A 20,638-nucleotide genomic window follows, 5' to 3' on the forward strand; every position below is an offset into this window, starting at 1 on the left:
GAAACATTGTGGGTAATGTAAAGTGTGTCAAATCTGGGTGGTCAAGAATGATACAAGGTTAAATACCAGACCAAGTTATTTGTAGTTTATTAATAAGTAACTAGAACATGCATTTCCTGCTGAAAATGCGTTGGAATGCTGAAATCTGAAGTAAAAAAAATCAAATGGCTGAAAATACAGAAATGAGAAAATACCCTCAAGCTGAAATTAATTTAACAAATGTATGACTTACACAAAAGAGGGAGTGTGGAAGCTGAACTGCATCATCTAACGAAGCTCAGTGCTTAAAAACTATGCGGGAGAATACGTTTGAACGTTGTGAAGCAATCGAAGAAATAGTTGAATTTCAAGAGGCAGTGTTCAATGTTTTGATTGAATGAAACATACAGCAGTAGTAGGGCAGATACAGGAAGACACAGCGACACTTTGTTGCAGAAGGATGATGGTGCACGTTTTGTCCGTGGACCATACAAGGATTAATCAAAATAATCATGTAGACGTGTTTGAGTAATCACATTACTAACTAGAGAGCATACAATTTCTGGGGAAATTGTGAGGGTGTGCTTGTGGCTGCCCCAGCTTTCCATACACTCCTGGTGTTTACATATTTCAAAAAGCATTTAAGTGTATGACTACAGTTCTGACCATTGTGTTCCCTTGATAATAAGTTTGTAAAAATGACATGCATCACTCAGATGGAGGAGAGGTGATACTGGTTGGTTGGAAGAGAAGGAGGCCAAATGTAGCTCATGAAGATGCAGCGCTAGATAACTTATTAAATTGTAATCAGATATAAACAACTTGTTGGTTGCCCTATTATGTCCTATTATCCTCCTATCATCGCCCTATTATGTAATTTGAACGCCCTGAACGGCATCATTTGAGTAATGAGGGCAAGCGTAGGCTTATTGATTACTTAAAAAACGTTAAGTTTCATTATGCATCATAGAGGAGCCTAGTTAGAGAAGGATTTAGCAGTTTAATATTAGAAGCCTATTTTATTAATAATTTTCAGAGTAACCTCAAACCTTTCTTTTGTTTCTTTGACCTTACATTTTCTTTGAGGGCTTAGTGGTCTCGGTTTAACATCATTATTTATAGCGACATAATTACCGGACACTGTTAGCTCGCAATGTAGACAAAGAATGCCCCTGCAACAAAGTTGTAACTTGGTAACAAGTAGCCAGCTAGAAACCGAGCAGAAGTTTGTAGCCATATAAAGGCCTATAAATATAGGCTACTTAATTTGGCTGCAAGATTCGCTGATTTTGAGTGTCCAAGATATGATGGATTCTGATCTGGATCAACAGTCTAGCCATGTAGCTAAGGCTTGTCCGGGAAGAGTACATTTTTTTTTTACGGCAAGTCTGGAAGATCAATTTAGGCTAGTGCTACTTGCCCCGATGCACTGGACAAGTTATTAAAACTCAAACAAAATAAAATGCAATGTTAGGCCTACTTCACGTTATGTGCCACTTGTTACGTCTATCGATTTTATTTGAGCGAATTCTGCATCAGTAAAACCACCAACCCAAGATCTCTACAGACCAGCTAATTTCCTGCTCAACACTTCAACGGGGGCTTATTACTTGAAAGATGAATTAGGCTATTTACGGTCGTCTCAGTTACACCATGAGGGGTGGGAAATACTGTGATTTGCTTAAGAAGGCAAATGGCTAGTAAAACATAACATTTCATAATAATTTCAATAAATCAAGCAGCGCAGCAAGACCCAGTAAAATGTATATCCTACAGCTAAGCAAGGCTGAAGCAGGCTGACATTAATTATTTTCATGAACAGACAAAGTTTTGACATTGACAAAGTTTAGGCTGTGGCAATGAAGTTCAGGTTAGTAGTCAGATACTTTCACCTATTGAAAAACTTTTGAGTAAGGGGAAAGCCAAACATGTTCCGTCGCCGTTTGACTTTCTAAACATCTCTAAAGAGATGTTTTTGTTAGCTACTCATTAGTGTCTCGGGTAGGCTACAGCGTTGCAGTGAGCCGCCACACTGATTTGAAACCACAGGTAATGGTCATTTCACCAACAAATCGTTTATTAATGTCAAAATAAATCCTACCACAAAAATGTATTTGTGAGGAATGTTTATTTTAACGATTGAAAACAGATGCATCATGACCACTGTAGTATGTGTTGCCCAAGCAACAGAGGCTAATGTCATGATGCTAATGCTTCAGTGAAATAGTAGACTACCGTTTCCGAAAGTAGATGTGGGCCTACTTACTTAATAATATCAGCTAATATTGTACATTACATTTCACAATTATGTTTCACACCACAAAGTAAAATGATTAAATATCACCCTGGCCTCTTTGCTTGTGGCGTTTCTGCAGCTGCCTTGCAGATTAGTATCCCCCAAGTTAACAGATGGGAAACTAATGTTCTGCTAGAGATAGTCACGCGAGTTTTCGTGACGTTGGTGACGTTAGTGGCGTCAGTGACTGTGGCTAGCAAGTTAGCCACCGTTAGCTTCACTTTTTGCCACAAAAACGTAATTTCTACTTAAACCGTGCAATGGAACATAAATCCCAATACAACCAACGCAATCGCTACCGAGACGAACCTTTTGACATCGCCGTTGTCTATGTAGTCCAAATATTGAGGCATCCTTAGGGGGGCGAAAAGAAACAATAAATAATAAATAATATATATGTGAGATAACAATGGTTTGTGCTCGCCGAAGGCAAGCACACCCCAATTACACATGTAAACGGAGTAATTGTATTATTGGCATAAACTGACAATTGCTATCGGGTTTCTCATGGTCAAGTGAACGCACTCAGTGGCGTAGTAGAACAAAACAGTAGCATTAGCATAGTAGTTAGCAAAATAGATATTAGCAGCATCTTCAGAATTAGTAGTTGTAGTGTGGCATAAGATATAGCAGTATCAGTAGTGGTAGTAGTTGTGTTGTGGTGCTCTTAGTCTTTTAATGAGACGAGTTGACTGAATCGCTTGTCTTGTGTCTCCACTAATCAGCTAATACGAGTCACCTGTGTAAGAGAATGGCGCTTGTTTGTGTGGTTGCCACGGTGATGGTGCAGCTATGGCTGCTAATGCGCTGAGGGCAGAGAATACCAGAAATTTAGCAAGAATCCACACCTCAAACAAGTTAACGTAGACGCAAAACTATACGTCCAATCCAAAAAATACAGATATTTTCTGAGACCCAAGACTCTTCCGAAACCAGAGATGTCCTTTATATGTCTGTGTGTTCAGAAATACGACTATAACGGCAGTTTATAAATCTTGTTATTTTTTGTTTTCTGTGACGAATTTGTCACCACATTTGCATTGGACTCTATGGGGCAGAGGTGGACTTTCGTGGGGCTCTGAACAAATGTGTAAGTCTTTTGGATTCCACAGACAACTGTCTACAACCAGCACAAAATTAGCTATCTATTGATCCAAAAACGAACCATGAAGAGCGAAAATTGTGGCAATGCTGGCAAACTAGAAATATGTTTTGAACGACATCCGAAGCTCCCCTCCGCTCTAAGCGATTCAATCTGCACTCTGGGCTTTCTCGTAAACACCCATGTAAATCTCAGAAACGGTTTGAAAAAGTCATAAAACATAATCAGTGATATAAAAAAAAAGTTTAATAGATATCAAAAAGCTGAATTACATAAAAAAACGTTTTAAAGTTTAAATGGTGGCTCTAGCTGAAAGATTGAGGAAGAAGAAGGATTTGGAAGTTGAAGAAGTTTTAAGAAGTTCGAAAGGATTTGAAAGAACCCATGTTAAAAAAATATTATGAATATTGATTTATATTAGTTCAACCATAAGAGGTACAAAGCTGAAAAGTTATAGCGCCCATGGCCTGAAACTGCTGAATTTTTTGATAGCTGAACGGTTTTAATAGCTGAAGATTTGAAGGCGCTGAAAGGTTGCGCGGAAGAAATAGAAGAAGTTGAATAAAGATTCAAAAAACAATAGTTGGAATGCTTCCAACAATGATGTAATCACAATGAATACAACACACCAGAATTTTCTCAGTCTAGAACAGTAAAACCAGTCGATGATGTCATGCAGCTTCACAGAGCAAAGAGTTACAGAGTAGATTAAACAAAAGCATTCGTGAGAAAGTAGTCTTGACAGAAATCAGAGAGAGTTCTGCCCAGTCCAAATTCTGTCTCCCTGTCCTTGGGAGATAGGTCTTGTACCCCCCAAGAGAAGGAGGTGTTTGTCAGGTGATTGGTCAGAAGACCACAGGGAAGGAGTCTGGTCATCCAATTAGGTGTCCAGGGCATGAGTTGTAGGTCGGGGTGGGTAGTCCAAAGACCTGGGGCCTCATGTATAAAAGGATTGCGCAGCTTTCATACCAGAAGATGGCGTACAGCCAAAACTCGAAAAGTACCTACGCACAGAAATATTCAGATGTATAAAACCGGTCGTACGCCAGGTCCTGCGCACCTTTCCTTTATAAATCACAATCAACTGCACGAGATTGACCGCACGTGAATGAGCCACTGACCCCACCTTGCCTTCTCCCATAAATGAATATGCAGATGGACCTATAAATGCGCTCCTGAGGTCATTTCTTTGTCTGAATTACCATATTTCTTCAAATAAACGCAGCCCTCGAATAAACGCTGCACCAAAAATGAACGTTAAACACCGCAGCGTTTATTTGAAGAAATACGGTGACTGTGAGATCAAGGTACTGACAACAGAGGTGAAGGCGAGAAGATGTGTCCTGTTTGGTGGCCTGTCATCAGGTATTAGCGACAAAAGAAAGTCGGCGGAGTGGAAAACTGTCACAATTTGCGCCCTTTCTTGTTTTTAATCTGTAGCACTTTGAGATTTTATGAAAGTGCATTACAAATAAAATCATTATTATTATTATTATAGGGCCATAAATGCTGTGGGGTCTGCCGGACCACGGCAGAAATTAAGAAGAAATGGTCAGATGTAAAACTTTAAATGAAGAAACAAGTGGTGGCGCATCGTAACAGCATGGCAGCTATAGGGTTAGCGTGACATGCATTTCCTGAGTGATTTTGTCGTTCGTTTGACACGAAGAAGTTATTATAATAAGAAGTTATTAAGTGGTGGCGGATTAACCAGCTATATAGCATTTCCCGTTTTCGGTTTTGGAATTTTGATGTGATCATCCACATTAATGATCAAACTTGTCTCCAGCTGTGTCTCCAGGAGAAGGGGGGGGCTGTTTCTCCAAGAGAAGGGGGGGGCTGTGTCTCCAGGAGTCCTGGGGGGCTGTGTCTCCAGGAGAAGGGGGGGGGGGGCTGTGTCTCCAGGAGAAGGTCTGATGAGTACGGGGGCGGGTGGGGCAGGGGGGAAGGGTGGGGGAAGGGTGGGGCAAGGGGAAAAGGGCATCTGACGAGAAAGGGGGGTAGGGCCTCCAAGGGAATGGGGCATTTGAGAGTGGGCTGTAAATCCAAAAGTGTATCAGACCAGATGGTCTGATTGGTTCTGCATGAGCAAAAAGATCCATCCTCCACAGCCCATACATCACCTTATCTCTCAGGCCGACACTTCCACTCCCATTGGTGAGAGGCCTCATTGTGCTCACACCAGTCCCTGAGCATCACCATGTTCCCTCCCATGTCAGTGTGCTGACCTTCAGCATTCTTACACACACACCAAAGCTACATTTCAGCACAACATAAGTTACCGCACAGACCCAGAAACATCCTGTTGCATAATCCCATCTGTTCTTAATGAAAGTAATTGATCACAATTGGATTTATGTGTTTTAGTATTAAGCAGGGAGTCAGGTGGCTGAGCAGTTAGGAAATCGGGCTAGTAATCTGAAGGTTGCCAGTTCGATTCCTGGCCGTGCCAAATGACGTTGTGTCCTAGGGCAAGGCACTTCACCTTCCTTGCCTCGCGGAATGTCTCTGTAATTACTGTAAGTCGCTCTGGATAGTTTTTTGGAATCAGCATTAATCCTGAGATCATTTACAACCTTGACTAATGCCGTTTCTGTGCTATGATTGGAACGAAAGCCAGATTGGAAAGTGTCAAATGCACAGTTAACGTCTAGGAAATCATTTAACTGTTTAAAGACAACTTTTTCCAGAATTTTGCTTAAAAAGGGAAGGTTGGAGATGGGTCTAAAATTGTTTAGAACTGAAGAGTCTAAATTAATTTTCTTCAGGAGGGGTCTCACCAGGGCCGTTTTAAGTTCAGATGGGAAAATACCTGTAAGCAGGGAACAGTTAATAATGGCTAGAATGTCCTTAGACACAGAGTCAAAGATACTCTTAAAAAATGTGGTTGGTATGGGATCAAGAGGGCATGTAGATGGCTTCAGTTGTGACACTACCTTGCTCAGCATTTCTATATCAGCCAGTGCAAAAAAGCTCATACTGTTACAGCATGGTGGAAGGGGATCAGAGAACAAGCCATTTTGAATTTCTTGAGCAATATTTTTCCTAATATTCGTTATCTTATCTCTGAAGAATGCTGCAAATTCCTCACATTTTGAGGTGGAAAAGAGACTATCATCTACTTTAGGGTGCAGGATTTATTATAAATCCTAAGGTCTATAGTTGAAAAAAGTACCCTGGAATTGTTAGAATTTGTAGATATCAAATTAGAGAAATGATCCTTCCTAGCATTTCTTATTGCTTTCTTAAAGACTGAAAGTTGATCCTTAATTTAGATGAGTGAGTTCTAAATATTACCAACGCTGCAAGCAGAGTGAGTTTTTTCGAAACGAAAGCTAGCTATAGCTAGCTTTAGATAGCTTCCGTTACCTAGCAACCTAGCATAACACTCGTAGCAATGCTACTACCTGCTAGTGTTACTTGTTGGCCTCCTAATTGTAAATTTTGAAGCCATACTATAGCGTTTGTCATATAGTTTTTGTCTATCGGAAAATAGTCGGTTGGAATGTTCAGAATCACATATGTGTGACGGTACTCTGTGGGGCCCGCTTTCGAACAATCACATATATGTGACGCTACTAATTAACGGGTTAAAGATATCAAGGTGGACCTGTAGCTTGGTCTTTCTCCATGTACGCTCAGACCTTCTGCAGGATCTCTTAAGTTTAATAATTTCCTCATTTCTCCAAGGAGCTTTTTGTTTGACAAAACAATTGTTGTTTCAATGGTGCTAGAGAGTCAAGTGCTGTCCTTAATTTTGTATTTAGAGTAGCTCATTAACACATGATGGCCCCGCATCTGGGGTATTGGTACTAGTTATGTTCATCATTACTTTGAAATTCTCAGCTGCTGCAGAGTTAAGATAGCGTTTCTTAATAAAACATTCAGCACTATTTTTAACTTTAGGTAGCAGTGCTGTAAAGAAAATACAAAAGTGGTCAGAAAGAGTAAGGTCACAGACAAATGATATAACAGTTGTTAGACCCTTTGTAATTACTAGATCAAGGGTGTGGCCACAGTTGTGAGTGGGTTCAGTGATGTGTTGTGTAAAGTCCATGGAATTTAAGAGATTCACAAAATCCCTGGCTCTTGAGTCGTTCCCATTATCCACATGTATGTTAAAATCACCAGTGATAATAATCTTATCGTAGTTTGTGTGGAACAATGGAGAGTAGTTCTGAAAAGTCTGTGAGAAAAGTGGGACATTGCTTGGGTGGCCTACACAGTTACTGTCAGAACAGGAGGCTGGCACTTTAGAACAATGGCATGATATTCAAATGAGGCAAAATCATCGAAGGATATACTCCTGCAGCACAGGGCATCCGTGGTTATGGTGGCAGTCCCGCCCCCTTTTTTACCAGTTCTAATGGACTGAAAAAAGCTATAATTGGGAGGGGACGCTTCAATAAGAGTTGCAGACCCATTTTTGTTTAACCAGGTTTCTGTTAAAAACATACAGTCTAATTTACGTTCACATATAAGATTGTTAATGAGAAATGTTTTGCCTGATAGTGACCTAATATTTAGTATTGCCATTGAAATATTTTCTGGATATAGTGGCTCGCAGGAAGGAGAAATATGCCAGGGTAAAGATAGAATATTTGCTGAGCTTCTATTTTTACTATTGTATCTATGCCCTTTGTATTTACCTATGCGTTGGGTAGAGATTAAAACTGGAATAGGATTATAGGCGCATGCCATAATATTATATGAGGCAGCCTGTTCTGAGGTAGTGGTGTCTGTAGAAAACATTGACAGATTCAGATTCATTTATATAAACAGTTTTATTGGAGTATCTACCTTTGGGGCATGAGTCTGTGATGTTTTCTGCAGGATGTCAATGCCATGTCACTTTAACTGTTTTCAAAAGTAATTGGTTAATTGACATAAAATGAAGCCTAAACAAAGCAGTGTGTCTTTGTAATCATCATAATTATAATCAATAATGGCCAGGGGCGTTTCTAGGATTCAAAGAAAGGGGGGGCTTAGCCCCAAGGGGAGTGGCATGTTTGCGTGCGGCAATTATTTTTTATTTTTTTATCCTCTTTTTTTCAGATTGATGCTATAGTGCTTGGCAAGCTCATCTAAGTGTGATTCACTTAAGAAGTTCTGAGATTTAGGGCTGCATGCCTGGATGAAATGTTTGGCGCAGACATGCACAACTTTGGGAAGTTGTGTCGGAGCATTTCCAGCGAAAATAAAATTGAGATATTGGTTGTGCAGAGGCTCGGATGAAGGAATTAAATAAAGATTTGTGCTTGCATTTGTACATCCAAGCACTGAGCAACTGTTGTGCTTTGTTTGTTTGCTCCCCATGATGTCTCTCTAGGAAAAACCGATATCGCACTTGCCCTTTTGCACGGTGGTAGCTCAGTTTCTCATGGGCGGGCCAGATGATCTGGGCGGGCAAAGCAGAGAGAGGGAGGTAACCTTTCTCGTATCTACGTCACTTGGAGGAGATTTTCAAACAGAGCGTTTGAGCCTTGATTTTGTCAAAGGCGGAGAAGAACACCAAGGGCTTTGTTTAGACCTATCGAAAATTCTAGCCACTGGGGGACCAAAGGCAGGCTAGGGGAACTCATATTAATGTTAAATAACCTCATAAAATGAAGTTCTCATGTCATGTCACCTTTAAGATAAGTTCAAACATTGAAACATAACTGATCGAAATCCAGAAGCCAATTTTATGACTTGGCATAAAAATATCATGTAATAATCTAGTTTAGGCTATGCCTTGGAGTAGCCTAGGCCTGACAACAAATGCCTATACATTTCTACCACAGTAGAGGAAAATAAAAAAAACTCCACTCATTTCCTTCTAGACCTGTAGACCGCTAACCTCCGTCACACCGGCTCCTTCAGCCCTGTCAATCTCCTGCTTCTCTCTCTCATCTGACTGGGTGGAGCTGCCACCTCTTCTAAAGAATGTTCTTATATCCATCTGGTCAATGAATTGGATGATATACAGGCACAATAGCGTTATGAGGGACACTATGACATTTAGTTTTCACTAGCATTAACTGATTATAAATAACAACATTCTATATGGACTGCTAATATTGTTTTGAAATACTAGAGAGATATATCAATGCAAAGGATAGTGAGACGTCGGTAGTTATTTCTTGTATTTCGAATTCGCTAGTTCACACTCTTGCTAACTGGGGATAGTTTCTAACAAAGTAGTTAGCTAGCTTAGTTTTAACATAGCCCACTACAATATTCGCTTTCATTTGCCTCATATCAAATAAACCTAAAGCAGGTAACACTCGCTAACAACTACAGATAGCCACATTCTGTAACTCCTTGTACTTACAATTTCACTCCGTGCATCATTTACTTTGAACTCCTTGGCTATAATACTGGCTGTCGTTGACGTCGAGACGGTACTAGTGCCCGGGGTTTGTATCGTAAAGTATGATGACAGGCTATTGGATTATAATTTGTTAGAGTTATAAATAACTTTTCCGTGTGAAAAAACAATAGTGTAATTATTATTATTAAAAAAAAATTAAGACAATAATGCCAAATGATTTGGGGGGGCTGAAGAACATTTTCGACGCCCCTGATAATGGCGTAGGCTATCCGTTCTTCAACCCTGTGCATGAAGGTGTTTTAAGATTATACAAAGAGCATTTATTCCACCAGTCCCATGGGTCTTCAGAGACATAAGTAATGCTTCACTGACCAGTATCTGTGGAACGGGTATAGGTTCAGCAGGCCCAACATAGTTTATCTAGATAGGTTTTATTGTAATTCTGTAATATATATATATATATATATATATATATATATAACACTTTAGCCTTCAGTGGATGCATACGTGAATGTTTGCTGCTAAAAGATAAAACCATACAGATTGCTAATCAAGTGGAATCAGCCACTCGCAATGCAAGTGAACTCTCAAACAGTGAAATGCTGGTGAGGGAGATGAATATGCTACCAAAAAAGGAACCAAAACGTCCTAACAGCACAAGTGTAACGCCAGAGCCTTCTGCAGCTGGTAATTGGCTTCTACGATGCTGTTTCGGCTGAATTAAAACGTCTGCTTGACGCTGACATCATCGAGAAGATGGACGCTTCTTCCTGGGTGACCTGCCAATCTTTGAGACTCAATGAAAGAACTCAACAATAATACGGATGTGTACGGACCTCAGGGAGCCCAGCAAGGTGGTGGTAGCTGATTGTTACCCCATTCCTCACATGGAGGAGCTCCTTTCAGAACTCAGGGGAGAAACCATGTTCTCCACCATCAACCTCGCAAATGCTGACTACCAGGATCCTCTACATGAGGACAGAAGAGACCTGACTGCCTTCATAACCCATGAGGGGCTTTTCAGATACAAGCGAGTTTGCGGTGGACTAGGATCTGCGCCATCAGCATTTCAGAAAGTGATGTCCAGTCCTGCAAGGTCTACCTGGAGTTCAGGCGTATCTTGATGACATCATTTTCTACTCATCTTGCCGTGCTGATCATGAAACTCGCCTTAAAGCGGTACTCTACAGGTTACATAACGCTGGACTACATCTGAATACAGAGAAGTATAAATACTACCAGGAAAACCTGACCTATCTGGGACACACCATAAGTAAGGATGGCTTTCTACCGAACGACAACCTCATTGTAGCTATTCGTGATGCTCCAGCACCCAGTGATGCTATATCTCTCAGGTTGATGTGGAAAAAACATCATACTGTTGTAATTATGAAGATGGTTAATGATTATGGACCCAAAGATATTTGTAATCACTCTTTGGAATATGCTATACTAATTGGAAATCATATTAATACAAGTTGTATCATGGGAAACCAAATGCAAAGCTGTTTTGCTGATTACTGTTATTCCTAAACAATAGTAGGAGACGTGAAGCCCTAAATATAAGGTTTAAATAATTAAAGGATGAGTGGGGGAGAGGAGCATGTGTATGCTTTCATAAAAGACCAGGATGCATAGCTGTAACTTATGAGACATATTTGTGGCCTTACGCCCAGAAGCCTAATGCAGCTGGCTGTTCAAGGTCAGAAAGAGCCTAATTTCAAGCAGTGTCTATGTAGGAAAGTACCTGTTTTGAATCCCCTGAGACAAGGGACCCGCTTGGTAAGATTACCTAATGTCTACGAAACCAACTAATGTCGTACCATATTAACATACAATGGGGAGAAGACTATATAAGTTAAATTGTCCGGAGAAAACTTCAGTCTGATCCCGGGATCACGCTCACGTTCTATTGGCAATCTTTGTTACCTGAGAACCAATAAAACACTTTGCATCAACCCTGCTGAGTTCCAGTGCTGTTTTTACATCTTGAGAATTGACTGAAGACGTACAGAACTTTTGTTTCATCAAGGTCCTTCCTTGGCCTGACAGCATGGTACTCCAAGTTCATACAGAACTACGCAGCCGTCATAGAGCCTATGAGAAATGTACTCCATAATGCTGCATTCACATGGACCAGGGAGGAACAGAAAAGCTTCCAGCGGGTAAAACTACTTAGAACTGACAGTTCAGCACTTGCTCTGTTTGACCCCTCTCTGCCCACCATTGTGTCCACAGACTATGGCATAGGTGGTGTACTTACGCAGCTACATCCAGACAACTCTGAAAGAACCGGGGCTTTTGCTTCTCGTCACTACTGTCTGAACCAGTATCATGAGGAGTAGTGTGTATGTGGTCACTACTGTCTGAACCAGTATCATGAGGAGTAGTGTGTATGTGGTCACTACTGTCTGACCCAGTATCATGAGGAGTAGTGTGGATGTGGTCACTACTGTGTTCGAACCATTCCAAAACATACCAAAGGATGTATTGTGTTATTGTATTGTAACTTAGCAATTCAGTGGGAGAGTTCCAGTCTTCCAGAGGTGTTCGGTGTTGAAGAGGTGCAGATCATAAGCAAAGCATAATCATGCATCAAGAGTAGAGATAACAAGAAAAAATGTTTGTGATCCCTCCCTAATGATAACCTTCTACAGGCTGTCAGGCTGTCACATCACAGAGGAAGGCTGTGCTTCTCTGGGCTCAGTGCTGATGTCAACCTCCTTCCTGAGACAACTAGATCTAAGTAATATTGATCTGAAGGATGCCAGCATGAAGCTGCTCTCTGCTGGACTGGGGAACCCACTCTGCAAACTGGAGACACTGAGGTATGTATTTATGTTCTACATGAGCCATTAGTAAAGTTATAATCGCACAATGTATTTGTGTGGTTGATTTAGACAACAGAGTTGAGTCTCAAATTGGGAATAAACTTAATGCTAAGAATGAGATATGCCTTCTACTCATCAGTGAGGACTAGTTTGATAAGAAACAGGCAGATTTGCTGCATCTGAAACACTCTAAAACATGCTGTACGTAATGATTGGCTTATATTTTATTTCATGTTTTGGTTTATTTTAGACAGAAGGAAAATGTTGATGCAACTGTTTCTAATGTGCAACATGATTGCAGCCTCTTTGAGTAGTGTTAACAATATGTATGCCCTTGCCCAAAGGGTAGTAAAATACAGCTTAATTTAATTTTCAACCTTAAACCTATTTCGCATTGAAACACAACCTGTCATTCATCAAACTTTGTGAACATCTGGGGTTTCCCTCTTCACAGTGGAAAAACATTTACTTACACTGTGAACACCAATTGTTTTATCACAACACTAAAGTGTGCACAGGGGTGCAAACTCATCAGGGATGAAAAAGGTGACAAGGATCCGAACCCCCTCGGGGGTCCGGGGCATGCTCCTCAGGGAATATATATATATATATATATATATATATATATATATATATATATATATATATATATATATATATATATATATATATATATATTTGTTATATATCATCTATATATTTGTTATATATCATCTATATATATTTGTTATATATCACTGACTATGCATATATTATATATATATATTATATATATATATAATATATATATATATGATATATGCATAGTCAGTGAACACTAAAATGAATGTAATAACTACCACCAGCTATTGACTTTTGAAACGTGTAATTTGTTGATGGTCCCTAAACATACGCGTTGTTTAGGCAGCCGAAAGCATTGGCTAAACGGCCGGTCGTAGCGGTGCTAACACCGGTTAAATTAACATAATAGCCTACTGGGGGTCCGAATATCTGTTAAATATCGAACTTCAAACCAAATTTACCACGGTCATTCACGAGCCTAAAATACAATACAATCAAATGATCTCTGTCCATGACTGCACCTTTAGCTTGCTCTGGGTAGCCTATGTGCCCCACACATAACTGAACTGCCCGCAATAGGTAGGCTCGGTCGTTATCCCCAAAATAGCATTTTGTGGCCACGAATTAGCATTTCGTTTTGGATGTCATGTCTGGGGCTCTGGGAGTTACAGACCCGAAGACTCAAAATAAAAAGCGTGCGTGTCATGTTGACATTGTTGACAAACAACAAGCTTGAAAAAAAATATTCATAACAGCTTGCTATCGCAGACTAGGATACTTGGAGGACCCCCCCCCTCCCCACACACACATTTTTATTGCAGATCTACACGAATCACACAAATGACCTATTTTGGATCAAAAACTGTGAATTTCGCCGAAAGGTGACGAGTTTGCACCCCTGTGTGCAGTCATGGCTTTAGCAAAGAGAGAAATGGAGGTACTGTCATCTTCAGCACCTTTATAGACTCTGTAACCTAAATCAGTAGCACACATAATTTCAATTTCTTATTGTGTACGTGTGTGTCTGTGGTTGTTGGGATATTATATATATTTTTTTACCTTTTATGAATGTTAGGGTCACTAGGAAACATAAGACATTTGAAGTAAAACATTTTTTTTTATATATATATACAGTATATATATTTGAGGGTTTTCTCTGCTGTTAAATATAATAGCTGTCATGTTTGATCCTGAAGACAACACAAGGGTTAAGATATACTATTCATCATATTATTGTACATTTACCTGGGCAGTGAGTTTAGCATCTGGCGGCTGTTGTTCCTGTGGTTGACGCCTCTTCCACTACATGAAGGGTTTCAAATTAGGAATGGCAAGAAAAGTGTGCTTGATGTATAATACTACTGTATATATGTATGACTTGCTATTCACATGTATTCTGACATACTTTACTTCATAGGATGGTAGTGTTCCATCTGAGATGCAGGAATAATCAACCAAATGCCCCATACCAAGTGAGATTTCAAAAACATATCTGCTCTTTAAAAAAGTCAAAAAGTTGAACACAGAACCTCAATCTTTTATTGGTGCTTTCCACACATCACAAAAGGTGACACTGGCGATTGAATTTCTTGAGGTTGGCCCTGCTAACATAGTTAAATAAATACTGACAGGCATTCTCTGTTATTCCAAATAAATATGTATTTGCGAGAGTGTGACAAATGTTTCTATTTGCAAGTGTAAAAAATATGTTATCATATATCTTGTTGTATTATAAACAACGTAACGTCTTTGCTACTTTACGTTTATAACGTTTATTTTTAGGTTCTTATTACATTAATTACACAAAGTGCTCAACTAGGGTTGCCAACTTCCTCAACCCCAAATGCGGAACACTTTCTCTCTCACTCCCCCCCCCCCCCCCCCCCCCAGCTTCTGATGGTCGTCTGCACTGGTGATGCAAGGCCCTTCGTGTTAATATTTCCATGCACTCGCGCTCCCTTCTGACACGCGCACCTGTTCGCAGTTCACTGAATATGAATACCGGCCGGCGAGGCTGTGATTGGAAAACGGGACTGGAGCTGTCCCGGACGGGACAAATCAAAATCACTCATAAATGGGGATGTCCCAGACAAATCGGGATGGTTGGCGATCCTATGCTCAACAGAGTATGGCTTCGTGGTAAGAGCGCAGGCTCTCACTCAGACAAAGTGAGATCGCATCTGCTCACCCCGTTTTAGTGGAAGTATATGCTAAATGAATACATTATTATATGATAATGTAAGCTAGCAGTTAAGGTTTTGGAACATGCTTTTGCAACCGGGAAAGGGATGGCCACATTTGAACGCTGGTAAAACTACAGAAATATGTAGGCTATGTGCTTGTGTACAATCTTATATCTGTATCTATCTCTGTCTATCTAGCTCTGGCAATCTATCTGTATCTCTGGCTCTCACAATTAAATGTATTCTATAGCGTCCGTAAATAGGCCTATGTCTCCTCTATAACCTACGAATATTAGTGATTTCTGATGTCTTTTAAGCATTTGAATAAAACGCAGTTTGTCTCAGCTACTCGACACTTCGACTCTGATCACGTGGTTTTTGCCCATTTGAAGCCACGCTCGACACGTTTGTATCGGTACCAATTGTTTCGAAAGGTCGATACCGCTTCGTGAGCACGGTATCGAGCGTAACATCACTAATTAGTAGCCGGTCCAGAACAAATACGTTCACTGAGGCTTTTTTACAGTAATTTAGAAGCAAATTACCTCAGGTTTACCACAGAAATGTCTCAGGGTATAAACCAGGACCTTTTGTAGCTAATGGGCTACAGAGCGACTGAAGTGGGATATTTTTCAGTTGGAATCCAACTCGTTGGAACAAGTTCGGCAGGTAGGTTGACATTTTACCACTTTATATGTATAAATAATTTTTTAGTTGACTGCGGCAGGGTGTGGGGAATGGGAGGTAGTTACAAATAGCTAGAAAGAGTCAGCAGGAGAGGGCTGTGTCCTAGTCAGGGTTTCTCTGGGATTTTTCTCAGCAGCGGAGGGAAAGTAGTAGTAGCCGCTCGCTGTTTTAGGTTTTTTTATTTCGTGAGTGATTACCCTGTCAACACACCCATGTGGGGCCCATGTGGGTTGTATATGGGCTAGTGAGTGGGCCCCATATGGGCTGCCCACATGGGGCCCAGTCAGTTTTGTCATGGGGTTCCATAGGGGCCCCATGTGGGCAAGCCCATATGGGCTGAAGGTGGGCTTCGGGTGGGCCCTAGCTAAATCCCACATGGGCAACCCAGGTTACTCCCATCTAGGACCCACTAGCTGGGCCCCATGTGGGCTGATTATGGGTCCCTGATAATACTACGTACCCTATGGTGATTTATTTAAACAAGTTACAATAACAAAGAGACCAGTAATACAATGAATTACATTTTAATTTGTGTTAGAATGCAGAAAAAAATCAGTAGCACAAACATAAATTCCGTACCACACAAAGAATGATCGAAAACTTGCATAAACCTTAACCTTATTTCACACATTAGATTTTTTTTGCATGTCTTTCAATTATAATTTTATCTATAAATGTTTAAATATTCCACATCATTTCTATTAGAGTTCAACAATTCCCTACAGTTCATAGTTAAGACCCTAGACTTAACATATAGTACATACCAGTTCAGACATTACGTTTGTGTTCGCCAGTTTTTCCTCCATGTTCATGACATCTTGAACCGTCTTTAAGGGGAAACCCTCTGGGGTAGAAGAGACGGTGGAGACGGTGGTTCCACGCTGTTGTAACAGCGTTTGCAGCATCCTCCTGTGAATCTTTTGTGTTTCTTTCACTTCCTCAAGGAGGGTTAAGATGCGCACGAACATGGAGTCTCTTACTGGAGATTGAGCGGTAGGCGGTGACCTTAAGCTGGATGTAGTGTAGGATGGAGCGGTAGGTGGTGACCTGAGGCTGGATGTAGCGTAGGATGGAGCGGTAGGTGGTGACCTGAGGCTGGATGGAGCGGTAGGTGGTGACCCGAGGCTGGATGTAGCGAAGGATGTAGCGGTAGGTGGTGACCTGAGGCTGGATGTAGCGTAGGATGGAGTGGTAGGTGGTGACCCGAGGCTGGATGTAGCGTAGGATGTAGCGGTAGGTGGTGACCTGAGGCTGGATGTAGCGGTAGGTGGTGACCTGAGGCTGGATGGAGCGGTAGGTCCGATGGGGCTGTCATCATCCTCATCCTCACTTGTAAAAATGACTTTCCTAGAATGTTTTTAATACAAGCACAATCAATGAGTTAAAGCATTTTAAACATGTGATGTTTACTTAATTTATTACATTTAATATTATCTATTATTTAATCATATATCTCTTGTATTTTGTCAGTTTTGGAAAAAGTGACAGCCCTAGTATACATCCCTCATTTTGACAGATTTGAACACAATACACTTAACAAAAGTCTCACAAAACTTTCCCTCCCTGTATCATTGGGAGAGTGTCAGCATCCATTGAGTATCTACCATTTCACGATTCAAATAGACTCACCTCCTTTTGCGCTGTCCTTTTCCCAAGTTCTCGGAATCAGACTCGGTCAGGACATCTGTATTTTCCTCGTACTCAACCAATTTTGAGCGGGCAACTCCATACGTTGCTGTGGGAGACAAACAAATGTGTGGCAGTGAATAATGATGACAGGCGTTCTATACATAATCCCTTACTTAATACACATGAATTTATGATTACCGGCTTTTCTCTTGACCGTCAACTTGTATGTTGCCCAATCAGTGTGCGGCTCCAGTTGTTCTGCGACCGCCTTTGCCATGTTGATCTTGGCTGGTGGCCAGTAACATTCGTCCTCCTCACCCCCGGTAAACCATTTTGTTGGAATAACTGCCAATCCGCCATTATTTTCAAATGCCACTATGGCGAAAGGCAACATGCTTAAAGAAAAAAAAATACATACAGTTGCGAGAAAAAGTGAAAATGCAGAAATCCAAGTAATCCCAAAGGGTTCACATACTTTTTCTTGCAAATGTGAATAAAAAAACAAATCGGTAAATCAAAACGAACAATACAAAATAAATAAATAGCACACTAGTGCAGGAGTGGCAATGCCACGTATCCAGTCTTGAATGGCAACAAAACCATTTTTGTTTTTAACTCCTCAACAGGTAACAGCTGCAAGTGTTCAGATAAATTGAAAACAAAAAGAATTCCAAGACGTGAGGAGTCCATTGGATAGTTGAAAAAGTTTTTGTCAGTTTCAAAGAAATTACACAGGACTTCAACAGTTCCAGAATGTGACAAAATGTTCCGCACAATAAGAACCCTTCCCCCCACAGAAAAACAGTTATCGCCACGAGAGGAGGAGATCATTGTCTGTCCATCATTGTAACGCCTGTATTGATCCCATGTTGCAGTTGAATTAATCATAGGTCCAGAAAAGTGGAGCTGTTTAAGTGGGCTGCAAACTGATTTGCTCTTTTGGCTTGCCACTTTCTGTTTCTCATGGAGCCGCCTGACTAGTTGTTGGACAGGGTTTTGAGGCCGACGGACAAGTTTTTTAAGTTTACCTAAAAATGTCTCGAAGGGAAATGCTGAAATACTATCTAACGGGCCGAATTTCCGTGCATCTTGAGCTAAGTGGATCAATGAATGCATGTTATAGCTGACAAAATCATTGCCATAAATTGCAGCAAAATCTGTTACGAAGAGTTTCAAAATCTCCTCCGCATAGTCTAAATTGTCAGGAGAACATAAGGCAGGACTCAGAAGAATTCTCATTGACACAGATAGAAGTAAAAAGTTTCTGTACATTCTACTGGGAATATTATTGAGGAGAATAACAGGGCCAGTGTAAAGTAAAAATTGCCGAAGCTCTGTAGCTTTCCATTTACCAAATTCAAACATGGATCGTGGTCTCCTTGCAAAATGGCTAGGTATATATTGCCTGATAGACACCATATATGCAGACATTACAACAAAAAAATTCCGGATTTCTGCGGCCCCTTCAACCAAAAAAATATTAACTTGCGCATTGCGCCCAAGCACACAAGGTGCATATAATCTAAAACAAAACTGCTAACTAATCCTATACCCAGATCATTTAGGGGGAGGCTGACAGTTGGTGCTGTTGATAGCCTTGCCTTTCAAATTGCTCGTCTGTCCTGAGCTCTGCTGATATTTCAGGATAAACCACCTTCCTATTAATGTACTGGCCTTTTTGAGTGCACCTCTCACACCCGTAATACCCAGTGTGGCCTTTGGAGCATTTAAGAAAGACGCAGGTGCATCACAAATAAAAGCATCGGGTAATGGTACACTGAAATGTACACCATTGTACACAATACCTCTCTGAGAAACGGCTTTCATATCTACAATGAATTCTTGCAAATACTCTTGGACATTTTTGGGTTTGGACACACCGGAGTACACTCCAATTACAAACACATCACACTCTGGAATTTCCTTAATCTTTCCCAGAATAGGCCACAGACTCATACTGGAGCTACGAAATAAGGGCAATCCATCTATATTAATTTGAAGTGTGAGAGTATCTGTCATATTTGCTAACTGTCCAAGAGATGTTAGTTCAGCTATGAGCATTTTCGATTCCAAAGTGGTACTATGACCCTCCATCCACAGCCGAAACATCGCAAGATCTGTCAGTAGACATAAGAGTTCTGGCATCCATTGGGATATCAAGGCCCTTCCTCCTTAGGATTTTAAGAAGTGCAGACAGCGCTGTTTGTGGTATGTTGAATTCTGAAGCCCATTCTGCAAGCCCACATTCATCATCATCATTATCCTCTTCCAAGTCGGAAGATGCATCTCCATGCGAATCACAGTCACTATCACCAGCAGGCACCCAGTTTTCAGAATCCATATCATCAAATGAGGAAATGTTGCAATCATAAAAGACAGAAGAATTCTCTTCAAAATCATTTGATGACTTCTCAAAACAGTTCTGATCACAAGCATTGTAGAAAGTATCCATGGAATCTTCTCTTTCAGAGTCCTTTAACAAATCATCTTGTGGGTATTTCCTTTCAGAGCGATCCTCATCGATTTCAGAGTCTTTTGCCAACAAATCATCCATCATCAACTCATTTTCAACAAGACGCAAAATCAATTCGCTGATATTTTCCTCTTTTTAGTTCTTTCTGAACACGCCATTGTTTCTAAAAAAGAAGAAGAAAGTATTTAAGTTTTTAGCTATGATTAAAAACTGCTTGTTAAAACTAGTACTAATAGAACTTTTTTTGAATTTCATTACATTAACTGCTCTTACAGGGACTACAGGTAAGTATTTAAAAAGTGACCTTAGTGACAAAAATACTTATTTTTAGTGTCAAATTACTCTTTTTAACATATATACACAGGTAAGTATTGCATACAGTCAAATTACATACAAAAATTAAAATCCCAGATCAGTAATACCACTTTTCTCCAGACTGAATAATCTATTAATTTGTATAATTACCTACTGTGTGTCTCACTGCTTTTACTTTAAACTTCTATGGATTATACTAATGAACTGAATTATCTAACATAACTAGTCTTTGACCCACAGCCATTTACTATATTATTTTCACACAGATT

At 40.4% G+C, this 20,638-nt stretch overlaps 1 protein-coding gene and 1 pseudogene across 1 annotated transcript in view; one reads left to right on the forward strand and one right to left on the reverse strand.

Moving 5' to 3' along the window:
• LOC146219453 (NACHT, LRR and PYD domains-containing protein 12-like) overlaps positions 1–20,638 on the forward strand; it is a 120,974-nt gene that overhangs the window by 73,895 nt on the left and 26,441 nt on the right. The window contains 1 exon segment of the mRNA XM_084694358.1: positions 12,348–12,518. Within this exon segment, the coding sequence (XP_084550484.1) occupies positions 12,348–12,518 (171 nt within the window).
• LOC146219455 (uncharacterized) lies at positions 18,131–19,933 on the reverse strand (annotated as a pseudogene).

This window comes from Hypomesus nipponensis, chromosome 28 (assembly GCF_054491055.1).
Source record: "Hypomesus nipponensis isolate SF chromosome 28, ASM5449105v1, whole genome shotgun sequence".
NCBI classification, from domain to species: Eukaryota; Metazoa; Chordata; class Actinopteri; order Osmeriformes; family Osmeridae; genus Hypomesus; species Hypomesus nipponensis.